At 41.4% G+C, this 20,499-nt stretch overlaps 1 protein-coding gene across 2 annotated transcripts in view; it reads right to left on the reverse strand.

Annotated features, from left to right (window-relative positions):
* Farsb (phenylalanyl-tRNA synthetase subunit beta) overlaps positions 1 to 20,499 on the reverse strand; it is a 64,910-nt gene that overhangs the window by 2,780 nt on the left and 41,631 nt on the right. For both annotated transcript variants that reach the window (XM_021197339.1, XM_029538594.1), the window contains exon 16: positions 16,167 to 16,322. In XM_021197339.1, coding sequence (XP_021052998.1) covers positions 16,167 to 16,322 — 156 coding nt within the window. The remainder of the gene's footprint in view (positions 1 to 16,166; positions 16,323 to 20,499) is intronic.

Here is a 20,499-nt window from a genome sequence, read left to right on the forward strand (position 1 = left end):
TGCCTCTGCCTCCCAAGTGCTGGTATTAAAGGTGTGCACCACCACGCCTGGCCTGGCAACTTTATTTTTCATTACCATTTTTCAAGTTTTCGATTCTAATAAGTTCAGATGATGGCATGCACATCCACCTAAGAATCTCACAATTAGAACAAGCTAAGGCTCTGTTCTCCAAATACACAAACTGAGAAGCATGCAGAAGGGCCTTCTGCTATAAAGGGCAGAAAGTACCTTAAGAAACAAACACGCCACTTGACTTATGCCACAGGTGAACTAGAAACTACATGTAAAGTTACAAAAACAGAAGCATTCTTAGTATTTTAGAAACTTATAGAGCAAATCAAACTCCCCAGTCAGAACTGCCTCATTAACAAAAGGGGGGGGGGACAGAGCCCACATAAGGCAGCAAGGAGCCCAAGGCCTTCAAGATGAGAGTTACTGTCAACTGCAGCGCTCCACTTCAAAGGGATGAAAGCTAGTTTATTCTGGAGCATTTTATGAGTGACCACTGCCTGGGAAAACACACCTTTGTTACCCCAAATTCCAGGTTCTACCATAGAACCAACAACAACCCAGTTTCCCAGGGTTTTTGTAGTTTTACAAAACAAAATAGTAAATCAAGGCAAATTTAGGCTGGATGGTGGGTATACCAGGGGACAGAGATGCAGAGGTTTTCTACAGGCCTAGAATAGTATCTGATGGCATTCTTAGCTCATGGATGGATGGAAACTAGTGTTCTCTTAAGAGCTTTAAAGAGGTTTTAATTTATTAACACAAGATATCAGCTCTAACAGTTCTATGAGTCAAAGTGCTAGTTCATATACAGAGTGGGGCACTGAACGGCTAGTCCATAAGGCTAAAACCAGCCCAAGATAAAGTAATTGATTAGTCTCTGAGCCTACAAAGTTCAAATCTCTGTACAATACACAGTACTGGCATTGCAATCAGTCCATCGGTCTCTGCAGACACAGGAACTCCTTTTTAGAAACTCTCCTTTACAATGGCCACTGCTGGCCAAAGGGAAGCACTTCAGCTTACTGCCCAGGTAGATGATGGAACCCAAAAGCTCCAGCTAGAACTGATAAAGTCTGTCTAAAAACACAAAGTCACACATGAAGGCCATGGCCTAGGCATTCAGAAAGTCAGACCTGGATCGAAGCCAAACTGACTTTATCCAATCCCGGCGGAGAAAAGGCAACATGCTGTGTCTACAGAAGAAGCTGCCATCGCCTTGCAAATGGGAACTAAGGTTCAGCCTCTACAGAGTACCTTCATTCTCTCCTCCTGTGTAAAAGCAGTGAATGCTCCAGCACACCAGTTCCCACCACATCCTCATGAACTCCTTGAGAAGATAAACTCAAGGTTTTGTGTTTGCCTGGCACAATTAATGGCGTTTCCAAGGCAGAACACATTTTGGGAAATGTTGCTCTCTATTGCAATACATGTGCTAGTGTAGACAAAAGAAACACCAGTTAGGCACAAAGAAGAGCTTAATTTCCCAAACTTAGCGGGGTGTGAATAAGCCCCTTAATTAAAGTCTTTGTGTCCTTGGGGTCATCCGTGGGCCCATAATCTAGCACAGCACCCCGTCTTTAGCATGTTTTCTGGCTAACTGACCATCAAAGCACTTGGGAGTGCCTTCTCTTGCCGGTTGCCAAACACGTTTCACAGTTTCATTTTGCTCCCATCTTTTTAGAGCAATATTACAGCTTAGAGTTGGCAGAAGCTTTCCATACACTCGCTCATTCCTTTAATTGCAGAAAGCAACGGAAGTAGAAGCTTAAGGTGGTTAACTGAGCAGACCCCTGATCTGAGAGTACCGGAGAGTGTTATCAAGCATGAGGCTCATCACCTTCCTCTCAGTCCTGCCACTGGCTAGAGCCAGCTCACTCCTTAACAGTTTACTTGGCAAGCTCTGAAGTACCAGCTGCTTATTCAACTTTCTCTTCCCTTTCTTCACATTGCCAATACATATTTTGGGATTCAAACTCGAAAGTGATTGTAATTGGATACTTTACTACCCAAATCTGGAGGAAGAGGAGGAGGAGGAGGAGGAGAAGGAGGAGTAAGGGGAAGAGGAAGAAGAGGAGCAAATAACAGGGGCAGAGAATTCTGGTAAAGTAGTATGTCATTACTAATAACAGAAATTATATTCATTAGACTTTTGGCACATACATGTCCCCAAATTCAGGGATGGAATGGAAATTATATAACTGTAGTACCAACTGAGTATGTCTTAAATCTTTTCAAAATGGCTGATTATGTAATATGGGTGAAAGAAAAAAAAAATATGTTAATAGGCTAACTTTAGAGTTAGTACCTACCCCAAACCCTATACTATTTCAAAGGATGGATGGAGGGAAGGAGGGAGGGAGGGAGGAAGGAATGAAAGAAGGAAGGAAGGGAATCTCAATTTTACCCTCACTGTATGCACAATTTTATTCTTATGAGGCCATTGTTCTCTGGTTTTAAAATAAGCAGATGTTTTGAGGACAAACAGGATCACACAAGAGAAAAGAGGTCCATTATAGGTAAGGTATTAACTTGTAAAAGGCTTTAGGGTTCTAAAGAGCCCAAAGCACCACAACCAAGATATGAACTCAAAACACTTTTTTTTCCTGATCTTGGGGCACTCAGGAGAAAATGCCTCTGCAAAGACCATTTAATTTGTAAGGGGAGACTGAATAATTTCCGACTGGTAATATAAAACACCCATTTTCTCCCAGATGTACACAATTCTTCACCTTGCATTTGAAGTGAATATTTATGGTACCTAAAGTCTATAAAGAGAAGGGACCTAATCCTTTGAATTTAATGGCCATCTTTCATCCCTTTCGGAAGATCAAAAGAAAGAAAAACCCCTTACACAACTTTACAGTGCTAATCCCAACACACCTGCAGACACCATTAACTCTTACGGGGAGGAAGTGGGCCAGGTCTTAATACTGGCATCATGTACTAGACAAGGACCTGGGACCTAATTCTTACAAGAAATCAGCAAAGCCCAGACAACCTCATCTTCTCCTAGAGAAACGCCTTCAACAGAGAACCATCTTTTGTTGGGCATGTGGCACACGCCTGTCCTCCTGGCACCAGGGAAGCAAAAGACTGCCAGGCTGAGACCAGTCTAGACTCCTCAGCAGATAGTGTCAGAGAAATAGACCCCCTTTCATTCCCTGGAACGTCTTATAACTAACTATCCTGAACGGTAACCGACACCTACAGTCTTGGCTTCTGTGGCTGTCACTTTCTTGACAGTTAATTTACAGAGATCATGCTATGGGAACCTAAGAGAGATTTTACAAGTTCAGACCTTGCTATGCATCTCACACACACTCTTATTTCACAACCTGAAGGAAATCAAAATGGTGGCAAAAGCTTAAAGGTAGTCTATCCAACTGCAATTTAAACTAGCTTCGAAGTAAGTTATATAAAATCAAAGGACAAATTTTAACTGTAGGTTAGCAAGGATTCACTTGAAAATTCCTAAAGAATACTAACATCCAACTCTTGTCTCCACAAGTCATTTTCTAAATCTTGCCATTTTAAAGTACTTGCAGGATAGACAGATATATAAACAACTCAATTGCCTAGACTTTCTGAGCCATCAGCTCCTTTCCTAGTTTTCTGCCTAACCCAGGACTGTTTGTCAACCCAAATTTGAGCAATGTATTTCTCGCACAGGTACATCAAAATGGTAACAATATGGCTGTGGTAGAGCTAGTGAAGCTAAGAAGACAAAGCAGAGAGTCTGTAAAATCACAATTCCACACAGAATCGACAGACCCATAGCTAATTTGTAGCAAACACAATTTCAAACATGTAATTATAATAGGTATGTTATGGCTCCAGAATCTGATTTCAGTTTACCATGCACATTTAAAAACAAACAAACAAACAAACAAACAAAACCAAAACAAGACTAAAAAAGAAAGAAAAGAGTATTCAACTGTAGGGAAAGATGCTGTGTCCTCCTTTTCCGCTCAGATCCTTCCATCTGCAGTGGGAGTCAGAGGGTCTCAGAGTGTGGATCTGCCCAAGCCCTTTGAGCAGCAGTAAGTTACAGATGGGAAGAAGAAAAGCACAAGGTGATTAGGAACTCTGCCCAAGGCAAGCAATAATATAGGCTAGAGAGCGAGAAGCCAAAGGTGAAGAGGGCCCTGAAGCCGTCCTCCTACGTGAGGCCCACAGGCACACGGGGCCTGCAGCAGGATGCTTTTAAGCTGCCGGCCAAGCTGTCCACTGCTTCATGTTTGCAAGCTTCCTCTGGTTTACAACAAATAGAATGTAAAGAGGAACTAGAGAACTAACAGTTTGTTACCTCTAACCTTAGCACACACGCTGATGCCGTTAATACAACAGAGTACTAACACAACCACAACAATCATTTGGGGAAACAAAATTACATTTAATTTTTATTTTATTTTAAAATGTATAAAGGAATCTTTTGCCTGCATACGTATAGAGACACCATATACATGCCTCAGAGATCAGAAGAGCTGCAGAGGGTTGTGAGCCTCTTTATGGGTACTGGGAATAGAACCCAGACTCTCTAGAAAAACAGCAAATGACCTTAACCACTGAGCTATTTCTCCTGCCCTAGAACATTTCTAAAAGGCCCCCTATAACAAAGCATCTTTAATGAATAAATTCTAGATTCCTAGAACAAGTCTTGAGTGATTTGAGCTGTGACACACGTAAAAGCCTGGGTGGGTAAAAAGGAGCCAGTGCACAAGAACTTACAGCAGAGGCCTCTTCTGAGCTTTACTTGGAGCTCCTAGCTGGAAATGGGCTTGCAAACAGCCCTGTCCATCCTCTAGCTTACACAGGAGAGAAGAATCGGCAGCAGGTAAAGCACAGAACTGAGACTAGAATCCACATCCTAAACCCTGGCAGTGGGGAGCTCTCCCATCCAGGGCTGCTTTACCTGGTGGCAGACTGAAAACCTCTTGAGTGACTTCCCCACTCACAAGACCTTTACACATTCACTTATCTTCTTCCCCAATAAAACTCTGGCCTAGACAGGGCACACGCTTGTTCTCATTTTACAACAAAGAGATTTAACAAAATCATTTGAATTCAATAGCATCACTCACTGTAGGCCCTGACACTTGGAAGACTGAGGCAAAAAGAATCTGAGTCCAGCCTGGGCTACATAGTGAAGACCTACCTAAAAGTAAATAAACCTCGCTCCGAGGTAAAGGTGAAAGATCCATGGCAGTCCAGTAGCTGGGAATCATGCATCCTAGGGCTAACAAGCAACGTATTACTGGGGTGTGTGTGTGTGTATGTGTGTGTATGTGTGTGTGTGTGTGTGTGTGTGTGTGTGTGTGTGTGAAACAGAGAGAGAAAGAGAGAGAGTGCAGGAGCACGGGGGATAGAACTCATAGACAGTAGGCTTTACCCAACTGGCCCAAGCAATATCTATAGATATTACCTTTATACTTAGCACCTATATCATTTTGGGATGTACTTTTCCAATGATTTTTTTCAATCAGAGTAAAAGTAGTTATAAAGGCTTTTAGAATACAGCTTGTTAAAAATATAGAAAAAACAAGCAAACAAAAATCCAAAAAAACCCCAAACTTCTGACCATAGAGACAAGAAGAGCCGCAGCCCAGCTGCCCCCTGAGTGCATGCTGTATTTGTGGATCTGCTGTAGAATTCCCAGTGTCTGGGAGAGCCTCAGCTTAGCAGTTTAGCCCCTCTTGGCTATGGTGTGACCACTACTTCACAGCCTCTGTGAATCTTATTTTGTTTTTCAAGACAGGGTTTCTCTGTGTAGTCCTGGCTGTCCTGGAACTCACTTTGTAGACCAGGCTAGCCTCGAACTCAGAAATCCGCCTGCCTCTGCCTCCCGAGTGCTGGGATTAAAGGCATGTGCCACCGCTGCCTGGCTTTTTTTTGTTGTTTTGGTTTTTTGTTTGTTTGTTTGGTTGGTTGGTTGGTTGTTTTGCCTGTGAATCTTAAATTAACTATATATTACGCATGTGGGAAATCTGAAAGTCACAGCCTAAATGTGCAACTTTGAAAAATAAGGTCTCAGCTCAAATTCCATTTTCATTATAGATAAATTTGTTTCTAATGCTGGGAAAGGACTTTCAATGTTCTGGTATAAATTTGGATGACCTTGAACTCCTTCTTTAAGAAAGGAACTGACTTCCAGCGGTCTTCAGAAATGAGCCAGGGGCTCTGAGAAGCTGTGTAATGCTGGGAGCTGTGCTTTTACCCAAGCACAAGTTAGGTCTCTTTTCTAATTCTTACCTACTTTCAGTATAATAATTTCCTTCTATACCTATCCCATCCTTTGAAAGTTATTTTATCTTTTAAACATACAAATTGAATATGATCATTAGATACTGTTTCCTCAGTATCTCCATGAATTTCAAAAGGCATATGTGGTGGTTTGACTATACTTGGGCCAGGGAGTGACACTATTAGGAAGTCACTGTGTCACTGTGTGGGGTGGGTTCTGAGACCTTCCTCCTAGCCAAGTAGAAGCCAGTCTTCTTTTTGCCTTCGGAACAAGATGTGCGACTCCAAGCTCCTCCTGCACCATGCCTGCCTGGATGCTGCCATGCTTCCTGTCTTGATAATTATGGACTGAACCTCTGAACCTGTAAGCCAGTCCCCACCCCCAATTAAATGTTGTCCTTATAAAAGCTGCGTGGGAGCTGGAGAGATGGCTCAGCAGTTAAGAGCACTGACTGCTCTTCCAGAGGTCCTAAGTTCAATTCCCAGCAAACACATGGTGGCTTACAACTATCTATAATGGATTTGGATGCCCTTTTCTGGTGTGTCTGAAGATAGCTACCAGCAACAGGGTACTCATATACATAAAATAAATAAATCTTTAGGAAAAAAAAAGTTGCCTTGGCCTTGGTGTCTGTTCACAGCAATGGAAATTTTGGAGGTTAATTTAACAAAAGTTACAGTAACAACCACAAAAACAGTAAGTGCAAATACTATGAAGCCCTCTGTGAGAAAGAATGGAACCAGCTTTAATTACTATGGTTGGAGTAAACACCTCCTTCCTGATCTCAGTGTGAAAACATCTCCATTAAGAAAGTCAGATTCCAGAAGGAAAGATATGAGTAACTTACTATATGATGCTTAAAAACCTCCATAGTAAAAGCCAGAAAATCAAAGAGTTAACAAACTAAAAAAGGTACAATATTTGTCACAAAAGGTTAATAGTTAAACAACACAAAAAGTTCTAAGACCAATAAATCTAAAGAAATTAACAAGAGGCTCAGAGAAAAGGAAATTAAAATATAATACAAATGAGAAAATATGCTCATATTTGTTCATAAAAGAGATGGAGCTTAATGTTAGTGAGATGCCACTTCCCATCTATGAAACTGAGAACAGAAAGGAAAAGACAAACCACAGAACCTACAATTCAGTGTACAGAAGATCATCTCATCGGCTGCACCTGTAGTGTGAGACTCACAAGGTTATCCACCAATTACCCTTTGGCCCACAACCCCACACCTCTAGGAATCTCTTCCAAAAGTACACTGACAAAAGCATCAAATACCATGAGCACAAGGCTACACACAGTGCAGTGCTGACTGGAAATAAGCCAAAGTTCACTGTCGGAGAACTGGGATTCTACACATGAACAGTTCATTTGGGCCAAAGGAAAAAAGCCCCAATATGCTGCCTCTGTGTAGGCTGCTGGAACAGAAAGCCAGCTACACAACAGCGCACACAGCATTGCTCACTCAGCCGAGAAGGCAGAAGGGTCTGTACACATTTATGTGCTCTTATATCTAAAAACAAACCACAGAAGGACAAATGAAAGGAAAGCTGAGGTCAGTGGAGCACACCTGTTAATTCCATCACCTGAGAGGTGAAGGCAGAGGGACCGTGGGTTCAAGACCAGTTGTGGTCATATAGAAACACCCTGTCTCAAAAAAAAACCAACACAAATACACACACACACACAATCAGACAAACAAACAAACAAAAAAATCTCACAGCCTCAGAAGGCAGTAAAGGAATGGAATGAACAATAAAACAAAGACTGAATATTATTATCTATAGGTACTCACTCCGTAGGTTATATACTACAGATAAAAGAAATGACTGTATGTAGTACTTAAACTATTTTCAGCAGTCATACAGTTAACAACATTGGAATTCTCATTTTGAAACTCTGATGACGGAGCTGGTGAGATGGCTCAGAGGTTAAGAGCACCGACTGCTCTTCCAAAGGTCCTGAGTTCAAATCCCAGCAACCACATGGTGGCTCACAACCATCTGTAACAAAAATCTGATACCCTCTTCTGGAGTATCTGAAGACAGCTACAGTATACACACATATAAATAAATAAATAAATCTTTAAAAAAAGAAACTCTGATGACACACACAGCCAGATGGGTAAAAGCAAACAAAAATGGAAATGTGTTAAAAAACAAGAGTTTCAGTGTAAACTAAGAGAACTATACAACTCTGTAAATATCCTCAGGTTCTGACTATGAACAGAAAATATCCATGTTGGGGTAGAGATGTATCTTAGTGGTGAATCATTTGGCTAACATATACAGGAGGCCCTAGGTTCAAACCCCAGAACTAAAAGGCAAACAAAATAAAAATCAAACAAAAACCTGTTTGACTTGAAAAGATCAACACTAAAAACAAAATCAAAAAACAAAAACAAACAAACAAAAAAACCCAAAATAGTGTGTTCTGAATCTCCATAATCTTCGTATGCAAAATGCCCAGAGACAAAGCTGCATGGAGCAACAATGAACAACCTTAGCATAAAGACCATGACATAAATTTGATTTCTCACTAAAAGGAACCAGGGATCCTTGGACACAAGGCTGGCTCTAGTGCTAAGTAGTACAAACTCATCAGGGAGCACAGGGGATGAAGAGTAAGGTTAAGAACAGAGACAGCAGGTCCCCTCGGGTCTCCTACAGCTTGGAACCCTCAAAGCTAAGCTCCACTTGACAAAATTTTGACTCAGTGTTCAGTTCCTCTCACTGGACTGTGACACAAGCAAGTGTAAGCAGGAGCTGTCTCACAGGATTCAGCAATACAAGACTGTGACGGAAAGCTCTACCAAGACTGTTCTCTGTCACTGCCCTGGTAGGCACAGCCCTGTGAGCCTAGCTCTCGGGAGACTGAGAAGGACAGCCTGGTCTATAAAACAAGACTGTCTCGAAAACCAAAACAAGCCTAGAAATCACACAGCGAGAACTTAAACGCACCTAAGGACTGCTGTACTGTCCCGTGTGCGTTGCTTCCTGACACCATCTGCATGTGGCTTAGGCTCTGACCCTAAATTAAAAAAGTTTCTATCACTTAATTTTAAAAGTTCTAAATTTATCTTTGTCAAGTGTGAAAAACATAAAATTATGATTATCAATTAGTTCAATTATGTTCCATTTATTATCATGGAGACATTATACTTTTATGAACTGCTAATTGGCATAAGTAATTTTATATACTATTATTTACACATGTAAATAAATAATTTTTTTTCAAAAGAGGTCTAAAGTCATAGCTCAGTTGGAAGAGTCCTCACCAAGCATGCAAAGTCCTAGGTTCAACTTCAAGCACCCCATAAACAAAGTGTGACGACACATGCCTGTAACCCTGGCAGCAGAAGGATCACAAGTTTGGGCAGTACAATGGTTCTTATCACCAAGCCCAGGGACCCGAGTTTCTTCCCCAGCCCCACATGGTGGAAAGAGAGATGATCCCCACAAGTTGGTCTCTGATATCCACCCCCAATAAAACACAGTGGTGTGAGTGCCCCAGACCCCCACACACAAATAAGTAAAAATGTAGTAAGAGGATCATATTTTAAGATCATCAGTCTATATAGCAAGTTCAAGGCCAACCTAGGCTTTATGAGCCCTGTCTCAAAAAAGCAAAACTAAACCAACATTAAAATAAAAACAGAACCCAAACTTTTTCAGCAGATATAAACCTAAAAGCAAATAGTTTTTAAATTCAACTTCCAAATTACAAGTTTAGCTTGGTGGTGCAGTATTATCTGCCCATAAAGAAGAACGAAATTGATCATTCGCCAGAAAATGGACCGAATCTCATTTTAAGTGAAACAAGCCAGATGCAGTAAGACAAATGCTGCATGTTTTCTCATATGCAATAACTAGGCTTTTAAAGACATAAGATCCAAGTACTTTACAAAGGATAGTCATACTATACTGTATAAACAAAAAAAAATTTTTAAAGTGAAAATTTGTTTGGCCAATGTTAACCCTTCGGTGAACAATTAAAGTAAGTCTTATAGAGCCCTTGCTTAGCATGGATGAGGCTCTAGACTTGACTCTTGAGTTGCATATGCCCACACACATAAAATTATTGTGTTTTATAGGTTCTGTATACACAGTTACACATGTAGTACATAAGCAATATATAGTACATCTACAGAATTAAAATTTAATCAAAGGGCAATTAAGAGAAAAATGTATGGCTGATAACTAGAGAGACTACCAGGTATTCCTGAAGCAGAGAACTGCCTGCCTTGAGGTTGGGAGTCAGTCCTGAGTAGATGGGAACAGGACCACTTCCTTCTCTCAAGCTAGGGCATGGTCATTCTCTTCTTTGTCTGGAAATAGTTAAGAAAATCCATCAGCTCACTGATGCACTTCCTCCCTCAGGGATCAAGGTATGAACACTGGGAGTTGAACTAGTTTCCCTTCATTAAGTACAGCCACTGAACCAGCCTCCTCCTGAGAGCCTAGGATCTGCTAAAGGAAGGGTTTTTAAGATCTCCAGGAAGAGCATTTCTAACAAAGGCCTGAGAGAAAATTTTCTGTTAACAGAAAAGGGTTATGTGCTATGTACCTCTGTGTAGGAGCGAGCCTAAGGAGGGGATAAATAAACAGTTTTGAATTTTAGAAAAAAAGACAGAGAATATCTAAAAAAGGTCTTTAGGAGAAATAATAATAACAACAATAACAACAACAACAACACAAAGGTTGTCACACTGTTACAACACTATCAGAACACTAAACTAAACCATTCAGGTAGGGTTTGTGAATATAACAATGGCAGAACAACACACATGAAGAAAGCTAAATGTTCATGCATGGACCCTTTACCTTATGCACAGAAATGAGTCAGGAGCCATGAACCTTCACTCACAAATAAGAAAGGCCCAGTGAAGCATGAGGTAGGTGCCAGGGCTTCCAAGAGCCCTGAGGTCCTACTGTCCTGCTGCCTGCCCCCAGTCTTTTACCGCTCAGAGCACATGGACACAGTATTGGGAACCTTTGACCACAAGCTGACCACTAAAGAGTCGCAAGGCTCCAAGCTTCAAATATTTTACCAAAGCCGATGCCGTAAATTAGTCTTTGCTGATGGTAGTGTGGTATGCTCTTAGAATCCCTATATCATACTCCAGGATGTTCTGTGGGACTGAACCATAAATTGAACACCTTTACTTCATGTTGTTCAGATACCGTCCCAGTGAAATTTTCAGCTCATGTTACACTAAGAGTGACGAGGGAAACGGCACAATTTTAAACATGTATTTTAGCATCTGAGATCTTCCACAGGTGTCCTGAAAGAGGAATAAGGTCATGACCTCGGGTCACTAGGTGTTACTGTAACAGAAGGTACCTAATAACCAGGGTGAGTACATATGGTGCTGCCCTAAATGTGGGCATTACAAGGTCAATTTTCATTTCCTGAAATAAATTCTGAGTAGCATGAAAGCTCAGACTGTCAAAAACAAACAAATAAACAACAAACTAAATAAAGCTCTGAAGCCTATCTGCTCATCAAGGATCTTGTCTCAAGTTAAACTGAACTTTCTGTAGAACTGAAAAAAAAAAAATTCAAAACTGAACTAGGTAACAAGCTATGGAGGAACCACTGCTGGTCAGGGTAGTCAATCAGAAACAAAGCCCACCACATTCTACAAGAAATTATTTTTGCCACTGATTTGCCCAGCAACCACATTACTGTTCTAAACACAAAAATGTTGAGAATTTTCCTTGCCCAGAAGTGGTTTTGTTAAAAGGCTAAGTGCATCTTAACATACATAATTTAGTTTGCAACAAACCACAGAAATGAAGGGAAAAAGCCTGAAAAAAAACAAAACCATATATTTGGTATAATGATCTGATCAAGTACCTCTAAACCACTGTGTGCTGAACTTGGAGCCCTTAAAATGCTCTGCAGTGTGCTAACAAGTTCAAGGGTTTCTGGTTTTTCAGTCAGCTTGACCCCATTCTCTCATCAACTTGACAATCTACATCACTTTATGGTCTTAAATTGTGGAGGTGCTCAGAAAACAAAAACTATGTATGATTAGTGACCATGCCTTTCCCCACTGGCTGCAGCCACAGCTCTCTGAGTGCTGCAGACACCCACAGCCGCAGAGAGTGCTACTACTCGGTCAGTAAGGCTATGCACCTTCAGTAAGTCAGCACGTTCCTTGGGAGCTGGGTGATGATCAACCAAACGAATTTCCAGAGCTCTCTTCCAATGGGCAAGGCCAGGTTCTAAGAGGAAGATTAAGCTCCACTCTACGTATTCTCCCAGCACAGTAGCACACAAGGAAGCTTGTAAGAAAGCACTAAGAGACAGAAAGCGACAAGACCCAAGTCACACGATCAAGAAGTCTGCTAAACAGACTAAGCTAAAGTATAACTGCAAAGCCGCTAGGGATGTTTAATTATTAAAAAGTAAACCATATGCTTAAGTAATAAAAGACAGTTTAGTAATCAAAAATGGCATGAAACAGTAGTTCTAATTCTGGTTCTACTTGCCCTACTCTGAAGATCTTTTCCTACCATATACACATACATTGTGTGTACACGCGCGCACAAACTATCAGTAAACCTAAAAAAAAGATACAGCTAAACGCACTCCAATGACTAAATCCCTGTGCTGACAAAATGACTCAGGATTCTGGAAAGCTGTTTGTTGTTCCTTAGTTGTGGTATATGCAGATACACATCACAGGCAGAATGAACGTTTTTTTCATGCTGACTTATTTTAACAAGCCATTTATTTAGACCTTGATTTTTTCTGACCATAAAAAAAATCATATTTGTCATTAGAGAATCAAACAAACTGAGAAATCCCTGTGGAAAATTAAGAGCCATTACTTATAATGACACTAATTGTCTTTGGTTTGATGGCTTTTACAAAAAGCAGTCCTAAGAGAAAAGCACCCAGGAACTAGGCACATGTCCCAGAGCCCAAGGAGCCGGATGTGGCTGCTGATGGTGACTGTAAACTGATGACAGGAAAGTACTGCTTTTCCCTTCTCTTTTCAATGAAAGCCAGTTAGACATACTAGGCAATACTGATCCAGGCCACCCATGTGTACACCTTATAGCAAAACTTTTCAAAGTCACACAAGTTTTAAAAACACTATGGTATTCTGAGAGCCAAATTAGACCCAAAAGATAAACTAAGTCTGAGCCCTTAAATTCTCAGATCAAAAACAAACGAGCAAACAAACAAACAAAGGTAGCTAGGTGTGGTGGCTCTTGCCAATCATCTCTATACTCGGGAAGCAGAGAAAAAGGATGGAAAACTGAAGGCAAGCTAGGCTAACCAGCCAGATCCTATATCAAAAAAACAGGGCAGAGTATAGCTCAGTAGCTGTGTTTGCTTAGGCGGCCCAAAGCCCTGGGTGCAATCTCTAACACTGAAAAGGAAAAAAAAAAGTAACAATTTGCCCTAAGCAAAAGAAACATAAAGAACTACAAGTAATTAATAGTTATAATCACTGGATAGGCCTGGTGGCACACATCTTCAATCCTAGATTCAGGAGGCAGAAGTTGGCCAAATTTTCTGAATTCAAAGCCAGATTGGTTTACATAGTGAGTTCCAGGACTGCCAGAGTTACTTGGTAAGACTAAAAAAAGCTAGCTGGTAGTGACAAACTCCTTTAATCCCAATAATCAGTAGGCAGGGGCAGGCAATCTCTGAATTTGAGGCCTGATCTACAGACCTAGTTAGTTCCAGGGGAAAGGGGTGAAGAGAAATAGTCATAATTTATAGATGTGTTTTGTAATTTAAAAACAACTCTAGGCTAAAATAGCAGATACTTTTTATTAGGGAAATTAGATGCTAATAAGTTCTCTATTGCTTTGAACTTTTAATATCCACATGATTCAAATTATGTGAGTTTGAAATTACAAAAATATAATTTTTAAGATCAACACCTACTGGCTGTCATACAAGGCTCTAGTAATATAGACTATGAAAATTTCCAAATATTGGATGCTGCTGTTTTTATCTTCTGGTGGCTTCTGAAGCTCAGTCTTAAGACAGTCTTATAGAAGGGCTCTGTACTGGCTAGTTTTGTGTCAACTTGACACAGCTGGAGTTATCACAGAGAAAGGAGCTTCAGTTGGGGAAATGCCTCCATGAGATCCAGCTGTAAGACATTTTCTCAATTAGTAATAAAGGGGGGAGGTCTCCTTGTGGGAGGTGCCATCTCTGGGCTGGTAGTCTTGGTTCTATAAGAGAGCAGGCTGAGCAAGCCAGGGGAAGCAAGCCAGTAAGGAACATCCCTCCATGGCTCTGTATCAGCTCCTGCTTCCTGACCTGCTTGAGTTCCAGTCCTGACTTCCTTTGGTGATGAACAGCAATGTGGAAATGTAAGCAGAATAAACCCTTTCCTCCACAACTTGCTTCTTGCTCATGATGTCTGTGCAGGAATAGAGACCCTGACTAAGACAGCTCCCTTCCACTGCTCCACAGTACCCTATAAGGCCTCCCACCATTGACTCGCCATCATTCTTCCTGCCTCCAGACCACATGCACTGTGGCTGCATTAATCCCACTGAATGAAGTACAGACCTGCTACCACTCACCTGCTTCAAAAGAAGCAGCGGCTTCAACCCTTTCTAGCTACCCGAAGGCCCCTGCCGCATCCAGAACTCCCACAGCTTGAAGTCACACGGACAGCTCTCTACTCCACATGCATCCCACAGTACTCACCTTCAGATCTGCCCAAGGGCTCTGTGGGACAGACCCTGGCTCTATTCTTTCAAAGACCCTGACACTTCCCCCAGTCATTTCTAGAACCCTACCACTGTTGACAGTGTGTGCACAATAAGACCTGAAGCAACTGGAGGAAGAGGCCCGGGTTTGACATGAACAACCAGGCCCAACCCATAAAACTTGCCTCCCCTGAACTGCTTCGCTTATAAAGCCCAGATACTGTACTAAGTGGACTCTAAGGTCCAGTTGCAGCACTGGACTCTACTATGCAAGTATAACACATCTTCACTGAATCACACCCAATGAGATATGTATGGAAATGCCAAATTCCTGCTACTATTAAACCATTCAACTCTATATGAGCAAATAGCCCAACACAGCTAGATATTTCAGAGCTATTTTAAAAAATGGTTCAAAATAAAAAAGAAAACAAGCCACAATAAAAAATAAAAAACAGAGAAAATTCTGAGGATTAAGAAAATAAATATAAGCAAAGCTCCAAAATATTTCCTCACCAAATCTCACTATAAATAACTGCTAAATAACACTTTCAAAATGAAGGTTCTGGTGGAAATTTAGGATGCCAAATCCAGTTCTAAAAACATCAAGGTAAATAGCAGGAACGAGTGATAAAAATACTTTGCTTCAATTGTTTTTAGGTTTCTTGTCAAAGAAAATAAACTTAGATTCAAGCCACAGGAGAACAAACAGCAAAAGCTTCACAACTCCTCAGACAAGGAGAAACCAGCATATTAGGTGCACAGCGCGCACACACACACACACACACACACACACACACACACACACACACACACACACGGCATTTATTGGCCTAAATTAAAGCCAGAGACTGAACTGGGCTTTTGGCAGTGGACTCCACCTGGCTCCTTGATAAACAAGTGGGGTTTTCAGTGGCATTCTTCTTGCCTTGCCTCAAAGCTGCAGGCACACGAAATGGTGCCACCTAGGCTGCTACCACAACTCGGCTACTTGCAAAAGCCACACGGCGCAGCATCTCCTAGCGAGTGTGAAGAGCAAACCCCTTGAGGCACTGGAGGGAAGGGAGTAGTATTTTCTAGAAAATACTAACAATTGAAATAAGGTTCTCTGCCCTTTACTGCTCACACTCTCAATCAAAAGCAAGATGAAAGGAAAGCGGACTTTATCAAAACCAGGGTGTGGCCTTTCATCAGGCCTGCCAATCCTGGCATCTTACCTGCGGACGCTTTGATCATGTAGCCCCCGCTTTCCTCACCAGGAGGCACATCGAGCAGCTGCATAATTCTGTCCAGCAAGCCATGGATGATCTCAAACCCGGGATTCTTGTTGTAATAGACAGCACAGAGATGCCTGTAGTTTTTCGCACCTACATCTAGGAAATCAAAAAAGACTTGGTCATTGGATCACATTAGCCATTATTTAAGCAACCTGAACAAAGTTAACAGAAGGAGATTAACAGATTATTTGACATCAAGAGAAGCATCCAGCCTCAGACATTCATGAAAAGATCAAACTTTTTAGTCACCAAGTTTTCAAAGGTGTTTACTATGTGGGGAGGAGTGACTAGCTTTCGGGGCTGGCCCCACGTCAAAAGGCTTCACTACAGAAACTGCTTGTAAAATTTGCTGTAAACACTGGAGCAAAATGTATCAGTTAATGATTCATATTCTATATTCATGATATCACTCAAATACTACTATTAAATACCAAAAGAACTCTCTGCAGAACACATACTACATCATTTCCAATGGAGCTGTAGAAACCTAGATGGGGTGAGTGCAGTCCGGTCACCTCTCGGAGCAGTGTGGAGGCTGGGGGAGGCATTCTGGGACAGCTCTCCTTAACGGACACGAGCAAACACTTAGAACAGTAAGACATATAAAACCTGGGGACAGTCCTGGAGACTGAACTGAGGACCTTGCTGTACACCCAGATCTGTATTCTTTTCTTAAAGGAGGCCAACAAGTTAAAAAAGAAACCAAACTAAATTATGTTGTTCAAAGAAACTGCACAGGTTGAAAAACTATGAAGCAAAGTTAGAGAGAAGTTGCCCCGGTCCAGGGACGGCACTGAAGCAGAAGCATCACACCAGACTCTGAGGGGCCCAACATCCACATAGCCAGGCTGTAATTCCAGTACAGTACTGCTTACTTTATAATCTTTACAAAATGTATGTAATATATACATAGAATTCTACATAACCCTTCACAATTAAAACCTGGAATGAGGGGCTGGACAACTGACTCGGTGGTTAAGAGCACTTGTTGCTCTTGCTATAAGGACTCAAGTTTAGATCCTAGCACCCATCCATAGCAGCTTGCCACCACCCACAACTCCTGGGAATCTGACCCTGTCTTCTGAGCTCCTAGGACATAGACAAACATCCAAGCAAAATGCCCATACACATAAAATTTTTACAATCTTTTTTTTTTTTTCATGAAAGAAGTAAAACAAAGGATATAAATCAATCGCAAAGACATCACACCAAGAGAAATGAGCTAGACACAGCAGGTCAAACCTACATGACTTTCACACATGAGTATTGAAGCCTTTTGCTGTTTAATGTGATTGAAGGCAGAACGGTGTGTGAAAGGACACTCCCATGGGCTTCACCCTCCCCCAAACCTCATAGACATCCTAACAGAAACAGGAGGGGCTGACAGAAAGAAGGAGGGGACAAGTGTGGCTCCCGGGCACAGCTATGTCTGATGGAACTGTTTCAGTGGTCTTTCACACAGTGTAGACATGTAGAACTGCTGCTGTGCTATGCATGGAAAGCTACTAAGAAGGCAGCTTGCATCTGTATTTTAAACCACCAGAGTAACTTCTAAAAGTATGTGGAGAATCAAAACTATACTAAATACAGCTGTAATCAGAAACATCCACGGATAGGGAAAAAGGACTCAAATGAAATAAATCTAATGTTAACAGGTTATGTTTAAATGAGATAGTTTTTTCTACATTTGATCATTTTAAAATCTTACCATGATTAATATATGTTGCCTTATATAAAAATAAGACAAACTGCCAGGGAGTGGTAGTACATTCCTTTTACCCCAGCACTCGGGAAGCAGAGGCAGGCAAATCTCTGAATTTGAGGCCAGCCTGATCAACGGAACAAGTTCTAGGACAGCTAAGGCTACACAGAGAAACCCTGTCTCCCACCCCCAAACACACACACACACACAAACCCCGCAAAGACTCACAACCTGAGATGCACCCCAATGGATAACTGGATAATGGACCAGCATATAAACAGTGAGACACTACTCCCAGATCCAACTTCAGCAACTGTCAATGGCCCTAAGAGGTAGAAGGTTCTCAGAGGCACTGTAATGAATGAAAGGAGCCACTCATGCCAGGGTGGAAAAGCATTTTTTAAGCAACTGGGACTAGATGGTAGTTGAATAAAGTAAACTGTGGGGAAAATGTGACTAAACTGGGAAAACATGGAGGATTTGCAGGGTGATGGGTGTTCAGGATCTCAGGCGGATAAGGTACATAGCACATAAAGGAGCATTTAAAGTCAACAGCAGGATTTAACTTTAAAACTTGCCTAAAACTTAGGTAAATGCCATGACCCTTAAACTAGAGGCACATAGCTCTAAATACAAATTTGCATGCATTTGGACTCATTTTGCTTTTTAAATTAAGAAAAAAGAATGACAATACCTGTCTTAGGAAATGACTTGAACACAGCGAGCTGCCTCTGTTCACATGGGCTGAACAAAAGCTCGGCGCAGCTTTTACACAGGTAAAAGCCACTAGCCATGCTGGCACAGATGGCCTTTTATCGCCCTGATAGCCAGATACTCAGGCAGTCAAGCTGCCGGTAAGCTCTGACCAGGGACTGAATATCTACCAGGCAGCCATCAATGTCATCATTACACTCTAGACACTACGCAGCAAGGATTACTGTTTCTATGAAGCAGATGGAGAAGTCAAACCTCAAGGCAATTAAGTGAAGTTGCCCAAAGTCAAGCTAACTAGCTCAGGCTAATCATTATCAATTCCACAGCTATGAAGTTACAAATCAGGACATGCTCAGGACTGACTAAACCCCTCTCTCTCCACTGCCCTACATTGCACCATAAAGGATTTAGAAGGGAAACAGGTTAAGAATAAATGCATGCCTAGCCATATAGTTGCTTAATGTAGTCAAAGATGTGCATTCTTGAAACATTTTTAGTACAAAGAACAGATGTTTTACTTCTCCAAAGTTTTTATGATTCTTAAAATTTTTTAAGTCACTGAAATAAATTATTTTTTTAAAATCTGGAATCTGTGTCCATCAACAGTATTTGAAAAATATTCCAAGGCAGCCTCAGGGACGAGCGCCGTGCTGCCCCCCATGCTACTGTTCCCACCAAGGATCAAGAACTCCGCTATCTAAACTCTCTAGTCAAAGGTGAGGCTAAGGGTAATATTAAAGTCAGGCAGTTATAAATGCCAGGGAACCCAACAGTATGCATAAACTAAAATGAGAGGCCTAATTCTGCTGCAGAAATGTGAAAACACACACACACACACACACACACACACACACACACACACACACACACACACACACACACNACACACACACACACACACACACACACACACACACACACACACACACACACACAGCCTTTCTCCTCCTGAAGGGAGAAAATGAAGTGCAACAGAACTAAATGGCCCTTTCATACTGGTGACTTGCTTCTGGGCACGCCTGCCATGTGGTCCCCATTTGTTGGTGTCACAGGCCTCCACTTGAACACAGGCATGCACTGAACCCACTTTGTAGTTCCATCCTCACCATGAGAGAGCAGGCCGACAGTAAGGCCGCCATTCAGAGAGCTCACTGATGCAAATGAGAAGAAGCTGCCTTAGTTTGGTAACCTTTGCCTAATCTCCAAATTATTTAAAGTGAACCTTTCTTGATAACAGTAAAATATCTACACCAAAACCACAGAAGTTTTAAAGCAATTTGTGTGCTTTGAGGAACTATAGCAAAAAAAAAAAAAAAAAAAAAAAAATTACAGTTAAAACTGTTTTAAAGAGTTGCAAACAGAGTCAGTTGACAGAGTGCTTTAGCACTGCACGGTGGCACTGGCATCTCACGTTCAAGGGCATCCTTGGGGACACAGTGAGTTTAAAGGTATCTTAGGCTACATGAGACCTTGTCTTCAAAAAGATAAAAAATAAAATTAAAGTTTATTTCTTCTAAGAAAAGTTTCAGGATGTTTATAACTTATGTGGGAAATAAACTAACATCTAGGTTTAATTGTGCAATACTTTGAGGGCTGGCTGTGTGTTAACCTCATTATTAAGGTGTCACTTCCCTACCCCACTGTTTTTCACGTTTTCCAGAGGTACCACCTCCTCTGGATTTGGTTCTTCATATTTTGTTTAAACATTCACTCTACATTCCCATCACCGCCTACAGAAAAATGATGAGGTATGCTATAATTCCCACCTCCTTGCCTTCTGCAAGAGAGGCCATATTACATCACAGGAAGTAAAGACTGCATGCCACAAAGTACAAACTATTTAGATTTCATGCCAAG

Source organism: Mus pahari, chromosome 5, assembly GCF_900095145.1.
Source record: "Mus pahari chromosome 5, PAHARI_EIJ_v1.1, whole genome shotgun sequence".
NCBI classification, from domain to species: domain Eukaryota; kingdom Metazoa; phylum Chordata; class Mammalia; order Rodentia; family Muridae; genus Mus; species Mus pahari.